The 24,480-nt window shown below is 34.4% G+C and overlaps 1 protein-coding gene across 3 annotated transcripts in view; it reads right to left on the bottom strand.

The window, feature by feature from the left end:
• The window catches only part of SEC24B (SEC24 homolog B, COPII coat complex component), a 43,472-nt gene that overhangs the window by 5,666 nt on the left and 13,326 nt on the right, over positions 1-24,480 (bottom strand). For 2 of the 3 annotated variants that reach the window (XM_064652088.1, XM_064652085.1), the window contains exons 4-20: positions 19,930-20,034; positions 16,856-16,936; positions 15,419-15,600; positions 13,654-13,838; positions 12,422-12,524; positions 11,445-11,571; positions 10,715-10,824; positions 9,646-9,758; positions 8,126-8,244; positions 7,711-7,766; positions 7,188-7,394; positions 6,448-6,571; positions 5,666-5,824; positions 5,073-5,246; positions 4,332-4,442; positions 2,960-3,135; positions 1,246-1,383 (exon numbers count right to left, since the gene is read on the bottom strand). In XM_064652088.1, coding sequence (XP_064508158.1) covers positions 1,246-1,383; positions 2,960-3,135; positions 4,332-4,442; positions 5,073-5,246; positions 5,666-5,824; positions 6,448-6,571; positions 7,188-7,394; positions 7,711-7,766; positions 8,126-8,244; positions 9,646-9,758; positions 10,715-10,824; positions 11,445-11,571; positions 12,422-12,524; positions 13,654-13,838; positions 15,419-15,600; positions 16,856-16,936; positions 19,930-20,034 — 2,270 coding nt within the window. The remainder of the gene's footprint in view (positions 1-1,245; positions 1,384-2,959; positions 3,136-4,331; positions 4,443-5,072; positions 5,247-5,665; positions 5,825-6,447; positions 6,572-7,187; positions 7,395-7,710; positions 7,767-8,125; positions 8,245-9,645; positions 9,759-10,714; positions 10,825-11,444; positions 11,572-12,421; positions 12,525-13,653; positions 13,839-15,418; positions 15,601-16,855; positions 16,937-19,929; positions 20,035-24,480) is intronic. The other variant, XM_064652086.1, reaches the window with a different exon arrangement.

Raw genomic sequence — 24,480 nt, 5'->3', positions numbered from 1 at the left:
CTCAATGGTCTCAAGAATCAAGTGTTAAGAGGAAGGAAAACAAGCAAAAACATTAAAAAATAATTCTGTAATATATATAATATTCTAGAGAAACAAGAAATTTAAGAGCAGCCTCTGTCACCAATACTTTAAACTGAAGTCATACTGACAGATTAGCACTCTGTTATTTGATTTAAAATGCGTTTTGTCAATTAATTTCAATAGGTGAAACAAGCCCTATTATTTGTATTATAGTACTAAAAATAACTGATCTGAAAGCCTCTGCTAATAAAACAGGATCTGCTAAAGACACTGGTGGTTCTTTACAGGACATGCACACAATACAGCATTTGAATCTAAGTGCCTCAAAAAAAACTTAACAAGGTTAGTTGAAGTTGGCTTCTCAAATGCTTGGAAGGGTGGAGTATAAAAAGACTAACTAATCAATTCCTTTGAAGAGCACTGAGTTTAGACTCACCTATTTGAGTTTATGAAATACCTCAAAAGAAACTCCGAGACTACAAATAGGTCAGAGGCTGTGCTGAACAATACCACTGCCAGAGAAACAACTCAATTTATTGTATAACACTTAAAACCAAACTTCCACACATACTTTTCCAAAGCTAGCAACTACAAACTCATAAAAACTTACCTAAAAAAATCCCTTATTTTTGCAATTATAACCAACTTTGACCTCAAATAAAATCTCGTCTTACTTCTTACTATTAAAAAAGTGCATTCATTTCCTAGGCTACCTCTGTAAAAGCTGAATTAATAAAATCTGGTTTCATACGTGAAATACCTTCTCAGTCTGATCATGACCAGCGAGAAGTACAATTCTGTTTTATCCACTTCAGTCTGAGAAACCACTGTTGTTATTGCAGGCAACTTTATCTGATTTCAGTATATGAAACCTAGATTCATCCACCAGATCTACTTCACCCATTTCCCCCAGACAGGTGTAAAACACAAAAGCATACTGAAGGTGTTTCCAATGCATAATCTTCTCTGCTTTCTTTGTATAATAGAAAAACATGGAATTATTGTGGTCAGTGAAACAAGATGAAGGAAAACCACAGTTTTGCTCATAACACACTACTGTACTTGCAACTCAAAACTTGAAAACAAATATTTTTCTTGATTTTTTATAGTTTATGGTAAATTCTCCACTTATATTATAATAACAACTTAAATTATTGCAGCACACCATTCGGTTTAACAGGCCACTAAAACTAGAAAATGCTACAAACAGGCTTCATACATTACCTCATCAGTCAACTTGTCTATTCTGTACAAGTTGGGATGTATCATTTTCATCAAATGAACAAGAGGCTGGCTCTTCATCTGGCACATTGCATATACACGATCATCCAAGCGAGTGCTCGTGCCTGTCCTGAATGCTTTCTGTAAGAGAACAGTGTTGCTACTCAAATAAACCCTGTATTTTATGTCACATCTAAACAGTGCATTTCAGAATTTTGAAAGCTTCAAGCAAAGATGGCAAAGCTTTTGTACAGAAATGTATCTTAGTGAGATAGATCAGAATCTGAATCATAGAGCTTGAATAAGTTTAAAACGTAATCCATTCTCCCTCCTTACTGATAAAGGAGATTAAATTTCCCCCTCAATTTGTCTAAAATTTGCATGAAATTAAGCCAGCATTTCTCATTTTCACTCTTGACAAATGCTACTGCCCTCTGAAACTCACCAATGCAAGATATTATGGAAAGATATGAGACGAGCAGAGTCCAAGCAAGACACTTATGTGCATAAGATTAACTCTGATTTTACAGTAGTAAGAATTCATTGTTAAGGGAAAACTTTGGAAGGGAAATATACTTTCATGTTTTATAGTGAAAACTAGGCTCTCATAGGATAAAATTTGTTTTGTAACTCCTTCCTACTGAATTCTTCAGATTCCCTTTAAAAGCAATTGTTAAATGATTGCTGTGAGAAGCAACACAATGAAGTAAACATTATGTTCTGACTCAATGTAGAATATTCCTATAATCAAATTTCATATTCACTTCTACAGCAAAGCTAAGTACATAAGTCCTCCTTGGTTGCCACAAGTACTTTGGTTTGGGTTAAAAAAGATAACAAAAAAAAACCCCCCCAAAACCAACCCCTAAACAACTTGTTTTCTCAGCCACTCTTATTTCTGTCTTTTACATGGATCTTCTTTATAATAAATGGTCTGGTTTTTACCCATCATTAACTACATTACTTATGCAAGTACCAAAAGATCATAATCAGTGTATCAGAGGCTGAAGTAATCACTAAGCCAAAGAAAATAAGTGATTATTATTACATCACTTACCAAACTTGCATAAAGGTTTATTCATCATAAGAGAACAAACAACTCTCAGACATGAAAATCTTTAAGCTGTGAGATTTATTCATAACAAAACCCTGCAGTAAATTCTTTTTATGTATGATGTTTGGTAATCCAAGGATATCACACACAAAAAAAAGTAGTAACTAGTTCTATGTGACCTTTAAACTATATCACTTGAGTTTCTGTAATAAATTTCACTTTATCTCCATGGAAACTAGTTTTTCTTTTTGGAACTTTAAAGTACAAAGTATATGTATTGAAAAATATTTAACTTTTCCTCCATAAAATAAAGTTGAACAAGTACTAATAAGCAGTTTTCACCAATCTACACCAATAAGCTGCCAAAAATCTGAGAAATGCTAACTGTAACAGTACAGATATCCTTATTTTCACTGTAAAACAATATAAAACAAAACATAAAAAAATCAAAATCAAATAAACTAATAAATGGTTCAGACACCAGTAATTTAAAATAAGCTAATATAGTCATCTTCTACATGAAAGTCCTGTAAGCATAAAGATAACAACACAATTTTCATTAATTTTAGAAAAGTGCAGAAATTGCTTGACCTAGAACAGAAGAATTCCTCAAATGGAACAAAGAATTAAATATCAAACATTAATCCACTGGATTATACATACCTGTTTGAGAAGAGCCAAAATATAGAGTGGAAACAGCTTGAGGGAATTTGGTGCTATCAGCATGGACTGCTGCAGATTTGAGGCAGTTGACATGTATGCTGCCAAGGAGTCTACCACGGCATTAACTAAGGCATCTCTTGCATCTGCAAGGCTCGATGAAACTGAGCGATCCACAGCTGTTTGGGGTAGAAGGACAGAAGAAGTTATTAGAGATGGCCTCATTCATTCCCTTGAATTTTGAAAATATTAGTTGAGCTTCCGGGTTATGCTTTAAAGACAAAAAAAAAAAAACAACAAAAAAAACCAAACCACACCTGAGGTCCTAATTTTTTAGGAGCAAATCAGATGACTGTCCATACTGGAACTCACTTTCACAATTCTTAAAAATACAGTGTGGCTAATTTCAGCTCCATAGTTATTAGTCTTGGAGAATTGAAAGAAATTTTTAAAGCTGTCATATACAGTTAAGTCTAAATATAAATCCTGTTTTAAACCTTATACAAATAACTTAGCTATTGCTGAAATTCTGCTGCCCAACCTCCAAGATAAGATTTGCAGCAATCAATTTTGATTTCCACCACCCCCCCAAGAAATTTCCTGTTATTTTCTCCATTATTTCAGTGGCATAATTGTGATAAGTGTAAATGCAGCTTCACTTTTCTCTGCTGAGCAAGGGCTGCAAATTCTTTGATTGGAGGAAGCCACCTGCTGGACTGAATGCGTATTTAAGAGGAGATCACAGAACTGTTTGGGTTGGAAGGGACCTTACAGATCATCTAGTTCCAGCCTCAAAAGATGTAGAAGTACTATTTATTTCTTCTAATTGATTTCACTACTAATTTACAACATAGCTTATACTAAAATGCTGCACAGTCTCACACACATTCGGTGTCAGAGATCAGTCTATGAAACATCTGCTTATGACCCGCAAGTTGGGACAAGTAAGAATCCTCAACCCAGCAACAAAAGAATAGAAGGACACAAAACTAGTATTTGGATACACTGTTGCCAGAAGTCTCCAGCAACTCACTAAACTGAAGCACTGTCTCTTAAGTAATCCTAGAATGCTTAAGTTTGAGATAACAATTATGATGATACAAAAATGAGAGTTTTGATCCAAGTATTCTTTGTTCTTTAATAAACTCTAATGAACGTAAGGCTCCTTTTAAAAGATTAAGGTCAACCAAGTATTCAGAAGAAGGAATATTTCGGTTCATAGTTTTGATATAACTTTGATTTTGTCATCTTTTGCATTCTCAGGCTTCAGTGTGCTCCAGTTTAATACCCAGGCTTCATTTACTATTTCATTTAAATAGCTGGCAAAATTAAGAACATACAAAGAAATACTTGAATCTTCTTGGTCTGTACTCACCCATGTTGGCTAAGAGGCAGACAACTGCTTGTACATCTGCTCCTGCATATACATCAGCCAATGAACTTACTACGGGCAAGCAAAGTGTGTGCACTCGAATGCGACGTTCACCTAAGAGAAATCAGAGTAAATCATCGTGAATTATCTCCTGCTAGAAGTATACAAATTCAGTCTTTACTGCATATCTCCTCTCATCTAAGATGCACCCATTTTATAAAAACATACCAGTCAGGAAATTGATTTAACATTGTCTCTCATTCCTGTCTCAACCTGTTCAAATTCTGCTCTAAAGCAGCACAAGTTGACTTACAACATCCACAGTGTCTTGATCCTACAAATGAAGTACATGGATTTCCATCTCAAAATTTTGTGGCATCTTCCACTATAGAAATTAGCTGCTATTCTTTAATGCCCACCCAATGTAGTAGCAACTCATTCCAATTCATCGTAAGTCTGTGAATTTGGACAAAGTGCCGGCCAACATGTTACTGCTTGTAACAATGGTATCACTTGTAAGTAAAGGATTCTTGCTGAATCAGATGTAAGATGGAGATTAATCACATTATCCCATCAAAATAGATTTTATAAGGATTCCCATTATGTGATTAATTGCCAAGTAGGCTCACTAGCCTTGAAAAGATTCTCTTAGGGTATAGTGAATAGCAGAAGGCTGTGGAACCAACTATACAAACATTATATTATAGAAAAAGCCCACTGGCCAATTAATTTGAATTTATTTACCTTTGCTGGAAGTATACAAAAGAGCTGTTTGAAAACAAACCAATGATGTGTCAGTCAGACTTTCTTCAATGGACATCTGTACTGCAAATCCAGCATCAGGATTGACATTAGCAAGGGACAACAAATCAGTAGATCGTACAAAAAAGTTCCCATGAAAAGTGTGTATTGAAAGACCTAGAAGCAGATTAAATAACTCAGAATGAGTTTAAAACAGCATGGAAAACTCTTATCAATAACTAAAATCCACAGCCCTCAAGCTAGGTTTAAGAAAACAGTAAAAATTCTATCATGCAAAATCAATTACATGAATCATTAGACATTTCAGCACGATCCTGTAGAGTGCATGTTCGATTCTGAACGCTCCAAATTGATGCCCTTACACTACACGTCAATTCAAAGCAAGATCGTGCCATCAACTAAAGAGCAAAGCAACAAATGCCAAAAGCTAATGTAACTTACATAGAGAAAAAGCAACTACCTTACTCTTCAGAGAAAGAGAAATAACATGAACTTTAATGTTGCTCAAGACTTAAGCACATTCAAAATGATCATTAACACACTTACACCAACTTTTCCATGTATTTAAGACATACCTTTTGTACATCTTATGCGCATAACTGCTTCAAATCCAATCTTTCTTGTAAGGTATCTTTTCAGGTCTTTTTGCAACTTTTCGGCCTGAGCAGGATTATGGGTACGATGGAAAGATGGATAGTAATAGATGCATCCAGCAGAATACTTGGACATGCAAGCTGTGAAGGAAGAAAAGATATGGTCAAGAGGTAAAATTGTAACATGAAGTCAGGACACAAAAATTGTGTCCAGCCTTCCAGAAATCACATCTATTCATCTTTTTCTTCATATGACCCACACCTATAAGACAATGAGAACTGGTCCAGCCTCAGGTCACTGAAGACAGTCACGAGCCACCTCAATACACAATGACCTAATTACACACTGAGCTCAACAAACGCCTCCTTTGGCAGCTAAGACTGAAGTGCCTGCAAAAAAATTCAATGGTGTGGAGGCAAAATTAAGTGTGTGCACAAATCTTGGATTAATATCAAAAGATGAAAACTCTGTCCAACCCCTATAATTAAACTTTATTTATTCCTTGCCATCTGGCTGTTTCCTGTTCTTGAGCAGGAGAGAACATTCTCATTTAAAACTATGAAATCCTAAAATAAGTTGTCTGATACCACCAATACAATATTTCTGTTCTTTACTGCTATCAACTTCAAAGTCAATTCCATTGCAGCATGAGCTGCAATTCCGAAAGTGCAAAAATATTTACATGATTTAAAAATTCCTGAAGCAACCTATGCTTCTAAAGTTAAGACAACAGTGCAGAAAGAGGGAATGAGGTACTCCTTACCCAGAGAAGCTAGATCAGAATATTGTGAACTTAAGAGAAACAAATCCACAGCAGTCTGCTGGCCTGAACAGTCCAGTGCCAACTTCTTATAAAAGTCCGTTGCTGGACCAAGATGCTGGACCACCTTTAGTGAATAAATTATACAGGGAAGAGTTAAGGCAACAATCGTGCTTTTTAAGAGTTCATGGAACAAAAGACATGCTAGTCAGCAGCAAAGTATCATAAGGAAGTTTCCTTTAAACAGTAACTTACAGGCATTCCCACCTTCAGAAACTATTTTCCTTATGTTCCGTATTATTTAAGTTTGCGTTTACAAGCAGTTATGATCCTACTTTCGAGAAGTTTACACGTTCATACAAATAAACATTCATGCAACTGTGTACCACTTATTGGATGCTGTGAACTACAAGGCCATAAAAATAACAAGAAACTATGTTTTAGGTCTACAATTTAAATATCCACACTGATCAAAAACTCAGGTTGATATTAACCAAGTTAGAAATATTTGCAGCTTCTTTTGCTTGCCAAGGAAAACATGAACCAAAGGTCCAAAAGACAGCTCATGCACTTTGAAACAAGTAACACCACACATACTTGTGTGATCTTAAATGTATAAACATAATTTAAGTTAGTGAACTGCTATAAACAAAAAGCAAGCATTGATCTGCAGAACTACACAAGTCAGAAAGACATGGCCAATACTTAGTCTCATGAAATGAATTTTAAAGGAAGTTTTTTACCTTTGTGCTTGACCTTTGATTGGGATCTTCTCTGGAATGCAAAAGCCCCGCTCCCAAGGATGGTAACTGAGTTTGAAAGACAGATATCCGACCACCCGTTGGAGACATCAGTTTAAATGCAGCCTGAAGAGCAGGGCCCAATGCACTGTGTGTTTCTCTTGTATTAGTGAACATATTTGGTAATGCATTCAATAGGTCTTTTATCAGCTGCAGAACAGATTGAAAGGTGTTTTATGAGACTTTACAAGCTTGAGATTTTCTGCTGTTTCTAAAAAGCTCTACTACCATAACTGAAGTGACACAATCTGTACCAAATATTTCAGTTTAGTTTTAACACATTAAGGAAAATAAAGGCATAAATTTAGAAGTTATGATGTACCAAACTACATGTAATATTTGTATAATTAAAAATTAGCATTGGAACTACATATTATGAAGGTAAGTTTGAATTCAAAGTTTAACAGGAACATCTAATTTGAATATTTACTCTTTAAATTTAATTATATATTTTAAGCAATCATACCTCTTTGCTTTCATGGAGATTCACAAGTAAACTATCTGGTGTAGGCAGGAAAATATCTGCAGGGAGAATGGAAAATAACATTAAAGAAAAAAATAACATTAAAATAGAACAAAACATTTCATTGCCCACTGCTATTCATACCATGAAATAGTCTAATTTTCTGATAGGTGTGTTAGAGAGAAAAACACGGTCTATACAAAGCTTGTCTTATTCAAAGCAAAATTAAGTTTTGAATTTCACATTTTAAACATCACCTACTCTATAGTTAGTGTAAGACTACTTTTCAAAAATATATTCACTATACATTCAATAACATTGACCTAACACCAGAATAGTTGAGAGATTCTAATCTTTCCTCTGGGAAAAATAAATAATAGATTCTCAAAAATTCAGCTTCCATTTTCTTTTTACTTACCATCAATATCTGAGACAATCAGCATCTGAGGCTGAGATAAACCTTCTTGCAAGTTGTAAAACTGAACAGTGCTGTCAAACGTTATGAACCCTATTCTTGTTCTTGAGTCTCCAGGCAGCCTGAAGCATTGAAAAATAAACTATTAAGCCCTAAATCTCTCTCTCAATACATATACATACTCAGAGCTCCTGCTGATGTTAGCAGAAACTCAGCTCTAGTGTACAGGAGTGAAGGGAGAACATAAGAAAGGAGATCTGAAACATGAATACAAGCAATATTCTCTCAGTATTTTCTGAAAAGCTGAGATAATGGCATGGTTTACAAGACCAATATTATAGATGAGCACTCACTAATATATTGATATTTTGCTCCAAGAGAGAACCTAATAGGTTCATTTAAACATTATACTGATACATGAAAGAAGGCAGTTCTTCAACAGAAAACAGTGCATTCTGCTCTTTCATAATTCAAAAAATCCATTTACTAATGTAGTTACAGAATACTTACAACTCTAAACCAAAATCCAATGTCTCTACAATGCAACTTACTTATTGCTCATGGGGACCATATTTCAGTAAATGGCATTAAAAATATAAAATTAAAAACTAAAAGTAACTTCTCAAATAGAATATAAAACATCAGCAAGTGCTGAAAACCATGACAGTGACCAAAAACAAAAAAGGCAACTACTGTTGTTACCACCTAGGTATATAAATGAACTGGATGTATGATTTTCCTATAGACTTTGCGTGTTTCTGAGATCTGTTAACAAAATACCCATAAAAAACTGAACAAAGAAGGACTAAACTAATAAATGAAAGAATTTTATTGTACATATTGGTTTCTTCATGAGAAATTAAAATCAAGTTCCCCAAGAAAAATTTGTAGAAAGGAATTTTCGAGCCTTCACAGGATTAGTTGTCAAAAGACATGAACACAGTGAAGCTTATTAGCCCTCACTAAAAAAGCACCAGCAACAATCCCATGCATGCTGTCCCAGTGCAAAAATGTGAAGAGATAGATAGCTCTATCTATCTAGAAAGCACAGGTAGATCTAGGTGGATCCAGCATGCAGCACCTTAGCTATTTCAGCACAAGAACTGGACAACTTAATCTCTGTAATTTAGTTCATTTTTGTTGCTCTTGGCAGAGGGGAACACTGCAGTGCATAGATCTTTGTACAATTAACATGTTGCTAGAAGTTACAGCTAAATATTTTTTACAGATAAGTAAGTAAATTATATGCAGATACACCTTTAATCACATTCAGGGAAGACAGCCCTCACCATGTAAATTGCTTCAGCAGCTGGGTTTTTTTTGGTTTTTTGGTGGTTTGGGTTCTTTGGTTGGTTTTGTTTTTTTAGAGATGTAAGCTGCATTTCAGAATTCCAGGCAACTGAACTTCTGCTCTTTGGGGACAGGATGTTTAGACACTATATGCAAGTTTTTTTCAAAATTGTAAATTACTATTGTTCATAACAACATGTCAGCTGATTTGAAAAAATTGTTTATACTCTTACTTGTCTAGGTTTTCCAGCAATGACTGGCAGACTATTGTCAAATATCCAGCCTCCACTGCATTATGTGACACATCTAAAACAAATAAATATACCGCAGGCTGAGGAGGACGAAGCTACAAAGTAAAAAAAAAAAATAAATAAAAGAATGTTTAAAAATCATATTCAAAGAAATGGTAAAATTGATTAATCATTAGAAAGGGAAGTGGGAAAAGGGAATACTTAGAAAAATGCAAAGTATACAGTATGCAATAAAAGCAATTTACTAAGAAACATGTGGATAGACTTAACCACAATTCCCACTGGTTAATAACTGCCATTTGTAATAAATATACAGTGTTATACTTCAGAAAAAAAATTTGATATATTAGTCCCTCCTTCCAACAGTCAACTCAGACATGACATTCATGAAAGATATGGAATTCACCCTTCTATACTCCACTGTTCTTTCAGTGTGATGCATTAAACAGGGTTAAAACATTCTACCTACAACCTTTTTCCAGCTCTGTAATGAGCTCTGTTTATTCATTGCCAAATGTCTCTGCTACAATGTTTCAATTAAAAGACAAGAGAACAATTTATTTTTGCTGCTGTTAATAATGTCAGTTATGAACAGGGCCTTTTCCCAGGCGTTGTTTAACTTTTTTGGAGACAAGACTACTGTCACAGCAATTGTAAGCTGACTACTAATAAGAATAATTTCTGTCACAATTACTAACTGAAAATTTGAAGTTAAATAAATTTGCTTGTTATTCCATTACTGGTCTTTCAAAACCTCCTCAAAACAATGGGGAAAGCCAGAAATTACATTGCATTGGGTTCAAATCTGACTGTGCCACATTAAACTACACTGGATGACAATACACACTGAACTGACTTTAACTGACAAGCCTCTGAATGTCTGCATTAGCAAAAACTCAAAATATGAATTTTAAATAATCTTTAGTGTTAAGAGGACCTTCACAGGAAAATTAATACACACCACTGGAGCAAAATGCAACATTAATTTCAAATGCTTTCATATTAAAATGCAATTGCTCTTGCTCAAGTTACCATGAAAAACGTTTTTTACCATATAGTCTGAGGAAGCAATGAATTCCACTGTAGAATTTTGCACCTCTGGCCGTTTATGAGGCTCTCCATAAGACCGTGTCAGAGGATTATACATAAATTCTTCAGGAACTATATAAAAAAAAATGTAATACAGATTATATTTTTGTCAGCAAATAAAAAACATTATTGAAGCTACAAGCAAAGTAACGTGGACACATTTCAATTATCACAACAGGAAAAAATTCACATGATGGATACATAAAATGAAGGAACACTTCAAAGATCTCAAGCAACATCCAAGGTAAGTAATTGGAAAGAAAAGAAAGTTTATTTTAAATAGCACTACATCACAACTATAAAACACCAATGCAAATAGAGCATTTCACACCAAGCAGCAATCTGTATTGCTTCTCATAACCCCTGGCCTGGACTGCAGACAGTAGTAGTTGTCATCATGTTTCCATTTGCATATTGCAACAGCAGTCAATGGAATAAGCTGAATTCATTATACAAGTAATCAGCATTATATGAATACATTTTCTTCATCTCCCACAAGACTGCAAAACAATCTTTTCCTTCAAAAAAATGCACAACACATCTGACTTAAGATGTTTTTTTAAAATCTCTGGATCATAAGAACACTGTCACTTTAATCTACATTTTAATCTAAAGTCTCCTATGGACTGATATGATGCAAATGCTTGAAAGAGATACTATAAATGCAAGCATCTCCTGCTACAGAAACTTACCATCATTAACTCTATAGCACAGATTGCATTTCCACCTCCTTTGATCAATGAAAGAAACAAAAGGGTTGATATACGTCCTGCAGGATCTGCATCTTACTATTGTGCTTGATGTTATTACTGGTAATTGCTACAAAGAAACAATGGAAAGCTGTCACAAAGGTATATGATACATTTCGTGGAAATGTGCAGTACAATTCATAAAACCTTCATAAGACTACGTATTCTATCATCTTTCCTTTCAGCTTTTTAGTTTATTTTCATACAGAGTAATTATGATGCCTTACTAAAAATAACTTCCCCATTAAAATCAAAAGAAATAACATTTAATTATTGTCTCAATCTAATATCACAATCAAAGATGTAGTAAGATTTTAAATGAAAGTATTTTAAATTAGAGCTACTGTGGCAAGAAGAATTATGAAAGACAGGACCACTTTGAGTGACTAAATATGACAGATAGAAAATTTTACACAAATAACACATATTTTATAAAAAGAAGTTAGACCAGACAGTCATTCACCTTTTTACATAAATACTAATAAATCAGATGGTGAGGAGATGCTTAACAGTTATAAATACATCTTCAGTCTTGTACTGTGCTTACTTTCTGTTGAAAGCATTTATCAGGCAGTAATACACTCAACATGAGCACAAGAGGGCTCTGTAAACACCTTTTCAAGAGCTACCTGACAGTTGTGAACCCAACACACAGAGCAGTAATTCACTCCTTCGGAGAACCACAGGCAAGCAAAAATTTCCAACAACAAGGAAAAACTTCTCCAAAGCTTCTCCCTTATGAATTTCAATGAAGTAGCAATTTCAAGGCTTTTTTCCCCTCCTCCTAAGTCCCAAACAAGTTTTTGGTACTTCTGTTAAATTAGGACTTACAGTTCATTGTCATTTTTCGTTTGAATGAAAATAAGACAAATGCACGTATTAAATACACACTCTAAAAAAAAAGAAGTACGAAACTTTACCGTTAGGTCCCTGAAGGGATGCAGCAACAAACCCAAAGGAAGCTTAGCTTTGTTTAACAAAGCCTGTGTTTGTGGAATATTTGTCAATGTACATCGAAATAAGCTGAAAGGAAATAAAAACATTATATTGAAAATGAAATTTTAAGAGATGTTAAAAACATTGTGTTAACACCAGATTTTAAGGAACTTAGAAATTTAAGAAATCCTGTGTTTTACAAAGCTGATTTAATAAAAAACAAAATGCAAAGATATTTTAAAAAAGGCCTCCTAAAGAAACAAAAAACCCCAGTCCCCCACTCCCCAGTTTAGCAGTTCAGCAGTGCAAGTATACCAACTTGCACTAAAGAATCAGAACTGCTTTAGGTACAACACCCAATGTAAAAATACGTATTTTTCTGTTCATTATAAAAATTTTTCCAATGAAGGAACTACAGAAGGAATATAGTATTTACTAGTTCTCAGAAAGCAATATTCACGTAAGAAAATGGTAGAAAACGATCCCAAATACTGAGTAGAGTCAAAATCTTTTCTTTTGTGTAACATGGAGGATAGACTTCAAGATAATTTAAGGGACACTAAAAAAACCCAATGCAGAAATAGTGCTCTCCAAAGTGATCCATACTTAAGAATGGTTTCTAGGCTCTCAGCTTTCCGATTTCTGTTTTCTGGTGGGACTGTGTGTTGTCACTAGAGCAGTAAGGACTCTGAGTCACTTTGGGGCAACAAAGAATACTTATTTTGGAATTACAAATAAAATCTTTGGGGAATAGCAATTTCCGTTGTACCCGGCTGAACTTGACTTGGAATAGTTGTTAATTAATTCTATTGTTAAATAGAATGTTAATCAGAGGTGAAAGGATACATTATTCAATGTATTCAGGCATGATCATAATACTTTTCCAGAAAAAATCTCGTGCAATATTACAAAAATATTCTACTGCATAACGTTAAGGTGTTTATTAAAACTTTTTTTTTAAATGGATAAAACGAGGTGAAGATTAAGCAGACTTCTCAAAATATTAAGAAATAACCTACACTCCCACTGCATATAATGTATTCTGATGGCAGGAGTTTCAACATTTGTGTTAAGGATGCAGAGGATAAAAAGTGAAAGAGTTTTTATTAACTCATCACGACGATTTAAATTCAGGAGTCAGTTTACACATTTTTTGACACTTTGATTATTAGTTACTGAAAAATGTAAGATACTGTTCTAGACACAGTACACTCACTCTGGACTGCAGTTTAATTTCCTAAGATCAGAATTCAAGTTAGGCACAGGTGCTGGAACTGAAGACACTGGCAAAATATTTCTATCATGTGTAAGGTTTACTGGTCTCAAGCTTTCTGGCTGCTGAGAATGCTGTAGACTTAAGCTTCCTAAGGAAGAGGACAGCTGGTTCACACCTGGATATTGCTGAAAAAGGTAAGAGTATGACAAACAGGTAAACACACATTCATGTTTAAATAACAACCTTAAACCTTCTTGTAGTCCCCTTTCTTCCAGACACATATTGAAAAAAGATACAGCACCACTTAGCAACAAACTCAAACAAACAAGAGGGTCGTATGGTAGAAATTTAAAGATGCTAAGACAAATGTGACATACCTTCTAAATATGTATCATCGGACAAAATTCAAATTCATGACACAAATCAACACAGGAAGTCAGTCACACATAATCCTTCCATCTCTCCAGGCATAAGAAAACAAATTACTTAGAAAGGCTGACACAATTTCCATCCCTGCACTCTGCAATGTAACTTTTGTTGCAATGTAACTTTTTCAAGTTACAGACACTGCTTTTATATATTTATTTTTAAACTAAAACCATAGAAGAGGAGAAAAGGTTAGGTTGGAAGGCACCTTTGCAGTCTGGTAGTCTAATCTCTTACTCAAACAAGGCTATCTTAAAAGTCAGCTTATGTTGTTTAAAAAAAACTTGAAAGTTAGTTTAGACTTGTCGAGTTTTGATAATATCTAAGGATTGACAATTTCATGACACAATCTGTTCTACTGCTTCCCCACTCCATTCCTGAAGAATTTTCTCTTTATGTGTCCAACTAGAATTCACTTGCTGCAACTGCTGTGATCCTGAAAAGAGCCTACCTGCATCTCACATTATAGTGAAGATGAAGCCAATCCTTTCAATTTAAAAAAAACCCAACAATGAATAATTTCTTCCAGGTCACATTTTACACTACCTCTGTAATGTTCCTGGATATTATATACTAAGTTATGGTACTACACTCAGATCACTAAGGAATTGTGATCACCTACAACAGCAGTTTCACTCTATTTGCCAGCTGGCCCTTATTTCAGAAAGTAAGATTTGTAAATCAGTACATTTCTTTTTGTTGACCTCTTCACACATACATTTCTTTGCACTGCTTCAGCATTTCTATTTTTCCTCAGTGTCTGTCTCTTCTTCAGATTTCACTGCACTCAGGTGATTCACATGTATGACAGGAGTCAGGTGATTGTACATTTCTTGGGTGTTTGGTGCTCTCTTTGCCAGGAAAATAGAGCAGACACAGTCAGCCTGCCCCATCACACACGCAGCCAGCACAAACTCTACAGAGCTCTTTTATGTGGACCCTATGCCATGCCTTGCTCAGGAGGTCATTTAATGCTTGAGATCATAGCCTATAGCAGTGCCTGAATACATGCAGATCAAGTACTTCCTTATGGTTTCCTATTAGTGATGTTCAGCTCTCTGAAACACCAAACCTTAAAGCTGTGGATGCTGCTAATAACTGGTGAAACAAACTTGTTCAGCTTAACTACTTCGAGGCACACTTAAAATTTTCATTCAAAAGCCTTCCAATGAGTTTAGATCCAGAACTACGACATCAATATTATACTTAACATTTGTTGTCTCAGAAATTATAAAAATAAAATAGAAAATATGAAAATAAAAGGAGAAATACATCACGTAGAAAAAGGTTTTCTAGGGAAGTTATTTGATGATGTAACTTTTCAATTAAAAATACAAACCTGTGGATAGTGTTGAAAACCAGGATGGTGTCCTGGATTACTGGGCTGCACAGGAGTAGTTGGTGTTGCATTTTGGTAGCCAGGCTGCAGTGCTGGATATCCATAACCAAAGGGCTTTGAAGCTTTTGATGTTTGTGGGACTGATGGAGCAGGAACTGGGCTGCTGGTCACAGAACGTGTATCTGAATGGACAAAAGAAATCACACAGAAGGTACTGAATATACTTACTATTTCCTTCTTAATTTAAATGTAAATTCCTAAATGCTTTACAAACAACATTTCCATTTGTAAGTGTTTTCATTACCCATCAAGTTATTTTTCTGCACTGAAAAAAGCAATTAGCAAGGAAGGTTACTGCAATTGCACTGACAAAGATGACATATATGGGAAAATGACCACAGACTTATAGTTACTACTAACAAAATGTTGCTTTACAAAAAGAGGCAACCTGAAAAGTACTTCAATTGAATAAAAAAAGAAAAAACCTCTTAGAACCACATTTTATTACAACATATATATTTGATATAAACCACAAGAGACCATTCATGCTTAGTCTCTGCTCTACCACTTCTGAATACTGTCAGACATAAGGCTAAAATCATTCTATAATTCTACAATGACTTCATTAAAAGCTGTGTCTACATTTAGAGAATAGTTTGGTCAGCTGAGCCTTATGTTTTCACAGCATTATAAGTGGTAGAGGAGAAATTATGCATAATTGGTCTCTTTTGCAGTTTATAACTCTGATGCAAGTTTCTCCTGTATATCCCTGTAGCACAGGGATATAGAAAAAAAAAGAGCCAGAGGGGTAGGCCTTCCAAATTAATCCAATTATCATTTAAAATACTGGCTAATATACTTTGAATAGCATCTTTTCCACTTGTTCTTAATATGACAGCTCTACAGATTTCAAGGCCAAGGCAGTCAGCTAGCAAGTTCATTTAGAAACAATCTGACAGTTCTGATATCTTCAGAGCTAAAAATTAGCAAAATAGCAGCCATTTTCTTTAAATGAAGAAAAAGAGAAGAAGAAAACCTAGTCCAAGCATCTCTGGAAGCTGATATTGTTGGTGGTGTGTTGACTTCTGTGGTGTGTGAGTCACTATTAGAAGCTCCTACTGTCAACACAATCAGGCACACAGTATGATCTAGAGAAAGATGCTGCTTTCACATTTAGCATGTTTTCAGTACTACCCTCAATACTATAATGGAAAGTATGACACGATTCAGGGAATTTTTATTAAATGGTTATGTCAGCTTCAACGTTCAAACTGTGAAATGACTAAAAAAGGCATGTATGTTTTCTCTGATGATTTCCCTCATTCCTTTCATAGGCATTTCCTTTCATCTGCTTGTTAACTAACAATAAACAACACCAGAAATAATAAAAAACCACGTTTAAGTATTTAAATAAACAATTCAAAACGAACAGTTTACCTGGATAGCCACCTCCTTCCAGGGCATCATAATTGTTCAGAACAGGAGAGGCACTGCTTGTAGTAGAGGAACTATCAAGTGCTGGGGGAGGAAAACAGTTTAACTTTAGGTACTTCAGAAATGCCAAACTTTTGATAAATAAGAGACTGAGAATTTTTTTCTTAAAATTTTGATAAGAAACTGTCAAGAAAGATCCTAGAAAAAAACCCCACCACTTCAGTCCTAATACATGAAGACTATTACCACTGCAAAAAGGAGAGGGAGGAAGATACAATTAACAAGATATTAAAAAAAACAAACAAGGACATACCCAACAAATAGCAAGAGAGATTGACGGGAAAAGGACAAAAACAATGAAAAAAGTTCTTTCTTGAAATAAATTTTTTTTCTACTAAACCAAAAGCTCTTTCTAGAGTACCTCAACTGAAGCCGTGCACATTTTAAAAATATCCATTCATGACTTTCTTCACAACTGCAAACAGCTGAAGATTCCCATCATCTTCAGAGTGATTATGCACCATCCCCACCTTCAAGCCAAACTGTCAAGTATTTAATTCTTCCCTCCTTTATGTCCTGTTGTAATTCACAGCTTGGTTTCCTTTCAATCTAAAGTTTCTATTTTCCATTATCATTGACAAGAGGTCTCAGCTTCAGTCAGAATAAACAATTACTTTTGGTTCAGCCAAAAGTAAAAGTAACTATGTAAAAGTAAGTACCAAAATTTAACTAGACAATATAAAAAAAGCACAATGAGCACATACATAGTTGTTAGTACTAAAGAAATTCTTACTGCTTACTTTTTAGTTCGACCTATGCATAGATCTTCAATATTTTATTGTAAAACATTGCAAACAAAAGAATATTTGAAAACATCTCTTCCAATGCCGTTTCAGACACATTTCCAAAGAAAAAGGGCCGAGGAGATAAAATGTATCTGTTCCTTAAAGCACATGAAATCATGAAGTCTGACAGAAAGAAAGAGTCTATTTAAGAATTAAAATAATAAAAAAAAGAGAATCACATGTATCATTTTTGTGGCAGAACAGACTCGAAAGATTCACTGATACTGTTCTACTCAGAAGGATCAACCATGACCACGCATTCCATTGCAAAGTTGAAAGTATTTCAAGGGAGAACTTCAGTGGTGGGACATTTGAGATTGGATTGCCCTTCAACTGAGATTTCCAAGTAAAGAGACTCCTACCTATGAAACATCATTGACATTTTGGACACAGCAATACCATGGCACCATCATGACGGTATAGATTATTTCTGAGCATTTCAAGCGCTTAGCTAAGAAACAGAAATACTATTAAAATAATACCCCAATACTATTAAAAAACCCCATAACACTAAAAATAATATATTATTTAAAATAAAATTTAACACTGTGACATTCATACAATCTTAGTTTTCAGATTTTCCCTCTTTTTTAAATCCTGGAGGATTTTATCTTTCTATTCTAGAAACTGAAGGAAACAGGATTCCTTACTTTGTTCCCTGAGCAGGAACTTTTAAAGTAGGGCTTTTAAAGCTTTGCTAAGTCCTACTACAGAAAACCCAAAATATACCTTTGTTAGGTCAACAAAAAACTTGAGAAGCTGCACAATCATAAGCAACCCAATTTCCTACATCTATTTTTCATAAAACCACTGTGACAGTCTGAGCTAGAAACCTGTCTACTGAATCTGTTTAGGACTTAACATTAATTGCTGGTGACAGGATGCTTATTAATCAGGTAGCCTATGTATTGAACCTGGGTGCCCCTTCACTCTTTTCCATAAGATAAATTTAAATACAACGATACTGCCAAGGCTACAAGTTTTAGTGAAGTACAGAACTTGAGAGAGAAAGATGGTAGGGAGTATGAAACTTTGTTTAGGGAACAACATAATAAGAGAAAGGTTACAATCAATAGAAAAAAAACCAACAATCGACACATCCTTTGACAGAAACCTCAGCATGGGAACCCAGCACACTGTTCTTAATTATGATTGAATGTCATAATTGTTTTGCTCCATTCTTCATAGAATTAGTATGAGTCCACTAAGCTATTTTCACAGTATTCTAGTTGATGATTTAATTATTTTAATAAAATTCTGAATAATATGGCACTTATTTTGTTTTCTGACTAGTTACAACATGAATTATAAGCTTATAGGAAAAGCTACAAAAGTTTGCTATTCCAAATCAATACTAAAAGCCAGCACACACAAACAGGAGCAGTATATCAACACAAGGTATGTGCTATTACTTCAATCTATCAAGAAGGGTAGTAGCCTAATGCTTCTCTCAAAAAGCTTTTTACACTCATATAGACAGTAAAGACTTCTATAAGCTCAAAGAAAAAATGTTACCATAATTCAAGAAACTAAGGTGAGGAGAAATATCAAACTCACAAAACCAAGCCATTCTGACAAAACACAGGCAGAATCCTTACAACCAAGTATGTAATATATTTCAATCTATCAGCACAAACTTCTTCTTAAAAAGTTTGATTTTTTTTTTTAAAGTTTTCCTACAAAGCAAGCAGATTAAAATTGAACGTATATGCCTGACCATAGAGATATACCTTAGAAGGAGAAAAAAAATCCAGCACAGATTAATTTACTGTCATATAAAGCATGCTTACTACCTTTCAGTATTTACTTTACTACCTTAATTGTCAGAGTTCCCTATGCATAAAATGAGAAAAAAGGTAAACACTTGTTTAATGTACGGTATCTCGTTGCTTAACATAAGCAATTATCAGTCTAAGTTCTACAGCTAGTTAAGAGTTTAAAACCCATTCCAAATCAAAATATTAAAAATGTGAGTCTTGTAAGTTGTGAATATTACTTTGTTAGATCAATAAAATATCAGATATTAATATGACAAAAAAAAAAGACCCATTTGTTGGCCACTGAACTCCGTTTACTACACTAGTAACAGTTGGGAAATTTCTAGTTAACTTGATACATGATGAGTCAGAGTGATGTTTTGTCTTAAAGGAAGAAAAAGTTTCAGGGGATGGAAATATGGAGAAAACCTTGAGTAAGAAGAGAACAAGATACTGGTGTAAAGCTAAAGCCAACCTGCTTCCTCATCCTCCTCATCCTCTTCCTCATCATCTGAACTTGATGACAAGGGAGCTGGTGCAGAGCTAGCTTGATTATTAACATATCCACCATACTGCATGCCTGTGAAGTGGAAAGCACAAACATAAGAGTCAGACAGACAGGAAAGACGAGAAACGAAAGTCACAAATCATTGCATTAAAAGTGAGAGAAATTAGCTGTTCTACAGAAAATCCCAACATGCAAAAATTTAAATCTACAACCCTAGAAGCAATTTTTAGTGGGCTAGTACAGCAAAGTATTAGTAGCACATGGAAGTTAGCAGAAAACTTTATTCGTGTGTATGTGCATGTGTATCAGGAAGTTAAACACAAACAGACTTCCTATGTATCTATTTAATATCAGTTTGTCCACTGGGATACTTTCACAAATTAATACAGAGAAATGAATGAGTTATTTTCAGATAAACTCAAATTATGTCATGAAAATGTTTAGTATTAACTTTTGCTTGGCACACCTGCCCCTTTTAAGACAAAAATACTTCATGCTGGAATTCTGAACACTGTCAGAAATGAATGAAATATACTGCTGTTGCCACATGCAAGAGTACAAACACATACAGAGAGCACAACACAATCAGTGAAAATTAAGCTAAGTAAACATGAAAATTTGGTTTGTCTTATTTTTAAATTAGTGCCTAAATTCAGACTTATAGACCCATATTTAAGCACCTAAATACACTATTCACTTCTAATATCTGGAGACAATGTAACAACAGTTAACTGCTGTCACCTTCGAAGCACAACCCATTAGATTTTTTTGGTGTTTTTTAATTTGTTTGCTTTTATAATATATACTCTAAACATATGTGAACAATACACAAAAGCAACACACAAATATACCATTTTAAAACAGAGTAAAGCATGCAGCAATGGCTTATAATTTCCTACATGTTATTGATGCAATTTCAGCATCTCAAAGAAATCTTAAATTTCTCTTGTAACAAGGCAGGGTTAGCAAGGATTTTAAATATGCTTGTATCAGACAGTGATATCCTAAAAAAATGCAAGTGATCACTGTTTGTCTCTTAGCAATCTAATGGATTGCTATGGCAAAAAAAATATCCTAATTCTTCAAAACTCTTCAAAATTTTTCAGATTCTTAGGAGTTTGAGGTTTTTTTCCCCTGTAAAGCACTGTGGCACCACTGAGTGGAATTCTTGATTTTAATACTATAAAGCACTAGAGAAGTGTCATGTTATGCATAATCTGAAACCATCCTGGCAAATAACAATATCCCGATCCACCACTTAAATCAACTATATCAACATTTATTTTGTTTAAACTGTGGGCTATAAATGCTGTTGGTTCATGGCTTTTTTTAAAAGGGTTAGCAAATGAACCCAAGAGGAGCACTTCAATTTCACTTAAGAAAAAAAACAAAACAGAAAAAAAGACAGAATCAAGGTGAAGAGTATCTATTCAAACACTTGAAGTAAAAAGAAAAGAAAGCAGAACTATATAACAACATTCTTGAGAAGCTGAACTTTCATAGAGAAGTTAGTGCAAGAAAAGAATGACATACTCCTTTATCTACTGCATTAATACTCATACAATTCCAATAAAGTTCTTCCATAATTCAAGTAGTCACAATGGTGAAGGCAAAATCATCTCAAGTGGAACTGAGGACATACAGTGTTTCAGTTTTTCCATACTGCTAAAACACAGGGATAATTTGACTGATTTCTAGTCTCATCTATTATGAAGTTTACTGGATACACTTGATAAGAAGAATGCAAGAAAATCATTCCCTGTGCAAAAACAGACTACAGCTAAGGAGACTATGTCTTTTCTCAGGCCTGGGAGAGCTACCAAGGAATAAGACAAAACATCTGCATTATTGTGGAGGAGAAAAAAAACATGTTAAAGTAATTAACATGCAAGTAAAAGGGAAAAAAAGTCAGGATGACAAGAAGAAATGCAGTGTAACAGAGAGCCAAATTAAAAGAAGATGCACACAACATGAGGGTGCAAAGATAGATCTCTAATAAATATCACTCACATAGATAGGAAGGAGAAAGAAAGGATATCTACCTGGAAAGTGCATGACAATGCAAAAATTCCAAGCATGCGCAGATGAGAGAAAAGGACTGAATTAGTCATTCTACTCATGTTACTTTGAAGTCTTCAGACTATTTCTTTGAAAAAAACAAAACAACCTTCTCTATTTCTAAAACTCCCCTTTTTCCAGTTATTGTACACTAACATAAAGGATGCAGCATGTGTTCAGAAAGAATACAGAAAAAAAAGAGATTAAAAATACATGCTAGTGACACAGAAGTTTAGGAATCATGAACTATGTCACTGTGATTCCTCTGGAGGCAGGGATGGTTTATCAGCCTTACGAGTTTGCATAGATTTATTTTTATTGCCAACAGTACCACAATTTTCTGCCTTTAGGATACTCCTATGTTGTGCTAGTACAACTGTTCAGAAAAAAAAACCAACCCTGAATTTAAAAAGTCATTCTCAGGTGGAGAGGATAACCCATTCTAGTTCACTGCCCAGCAATGCTACCAATAGATCAACACAGGGTACAAAACAAATTGAAGGGCAAAATGGGTGGCTGCAGACAGCAGTTCCAAGTGCCATCATGTGCCTAATCATGTTTTCTGTTGTGACAACTCAGTTCTGCTTAGTATCTTTTACATATTTGCCAATAACGTTAAAATCGCCCACTTTTAAAACTGCAAAAGCTAATTTTGAAACCACTATTTATTTTGAGTCAGGTTATTCCATAAATCTGACTCAAAATGCAACCACATAATTTAAATCATCAAAAATTTCTTGGACTGGAAATTTCTAAACCCTGTGACCGCTGTACCTGTAATATAACAATATAACAAGGCTTTATCCCACTACAATTTATAGACACATAGAAATACAGGTGAGAGGACACAGAAGATAAACTGGCATAATGACTTATTTGGCCATGAAATAACCCAACTATTTGCATATTTAAAGTTCAATCACCCATGTCACAGAAGACTTTAAAACATAAAGTGCACATTTTATATGGTTTAAGTTTCCTAATGGAGGCCCCACCAAAAACAACAAATGAAATAACTACATGCAAATACAAACTATATTCTGAAGTTCTTTAACTGTCTCTACTCATAGCCCTCATATTTTCAACCAATTTACTACAGCATTAAGATCTTAATATTAGAAATAGCAGTTCCTACAAAATGAGCCCTCCTCTTCTCTGTTCTTAAACTCTTTGTTTTAGATTAGTTTCATCTACTCATCAGCTCCACTCATCAACATAAAACCTGAGGAAGCCTACAAATAACATCCAGAGAGGACACAAAATCTCAAAGTTTATGTCTGCGATGCTGTTTTCAAGTAAATTAGTTTTTTTGCATCAAATTTGTATGCATAGTTATGTAAGATTAAACAGGCTCTAATACATTTTAAGGTTTATGACCTGTTAGGACACAGCCAAGTAAACAACTAGAATTTTTAAATTCTGTATAGGAATGTGCCGATAGGAGCCTAAAATAATGAAATCCACTTTAAAAATTAACTCCAATTGGTTTTTCAGAATGTTTTTGTGCAGACAACAGTATTCTATAGTAATTAAAAAAAAAAAATCAGTCCATCTAATCTCTTCATGAGAAACACACTTGGAACTCTAACCCAGAAAAATATTCAGTATGTGTGTTCTATTTTTTCAGTACGTTCATTTCCACAAATAAATTTACCACATTTAACTGCTGTTTAAAAAATATTACAAGAGCACAGTATGTATTTCAGACTCCTCAAATGAAACTAAGGAAGAGTCTGAAGTCTTCCAATGCTCATAAAACCATACGTAAACATAGAAAGATACGTGTGCAATGGCATGTAAATGGATTTATTATTGATTATACTGATGTAAATAAAACTAGATCAATACAAACTCCTGACAACTTATCTTTATAATGCTGACATATTGTTGGTTTTAAAGTGTGCTCATTCAGCTATGTATTGCATTAACCTTCAGTTAAATGGAAGCATTTGAACTTAGTGAAGAATTCAGCAGTGACTGCAGTGAATTGTAGTTACTGTACCAGGTTCCATTTTACAGGAATCACTGCAAGAACATACACATTGCAGGTCAAGGCAATCACAGTTAAACAGTTAAAATACTTTTTCTCATTAGAAACACGGTTTGCTATTTCTTTGGAAGATGAAGCAATATATTTTTTCTAGCAAGCACACCTACAACACAAATTCTACCTACCACCAAAATCAATCATAAAACTGTGCAAGAACCACAGTTCCAGAATTTGATTTATTTTTCTTAGAATGGTACACTGTACATAGGACTTTATAGCAATGAACAATTATTTTTTTTGCCTGTAAGATATACAGCGATGATTCACAGAAAACTTATATTCTCCATTCCACCAGAAAAAGAAGGAAATGGAATAAAAGGGGTAATTTAGATATTTATGTCAGAGGATTTTGAAATTTAAGAATAAAAAAATATGCTGTGACAATCACACACCGTACTTTTGAGAATTAT

This window comes from Pseudopipra pipra, chromosome 4, assembly GCF_036250125.1.
Source record: "Pseudopipra pipra isolate bDixPip1 chromosome 4, bDixPip1.hap1, whole genome shotgun sequence".
In the NCBI taxonomy this organism is placed as follows: Eukaryota; Metazoa; Chordata; class Aves; order Passeriformes; family Pipridae; genus Pseudopipra; species Pseudopipra pipra.
The sequence above is the reverse complement of the archived record's forward strand: the minus strand, read 5'-3'. Positions and strand labels throughout refer to the sequence as shown.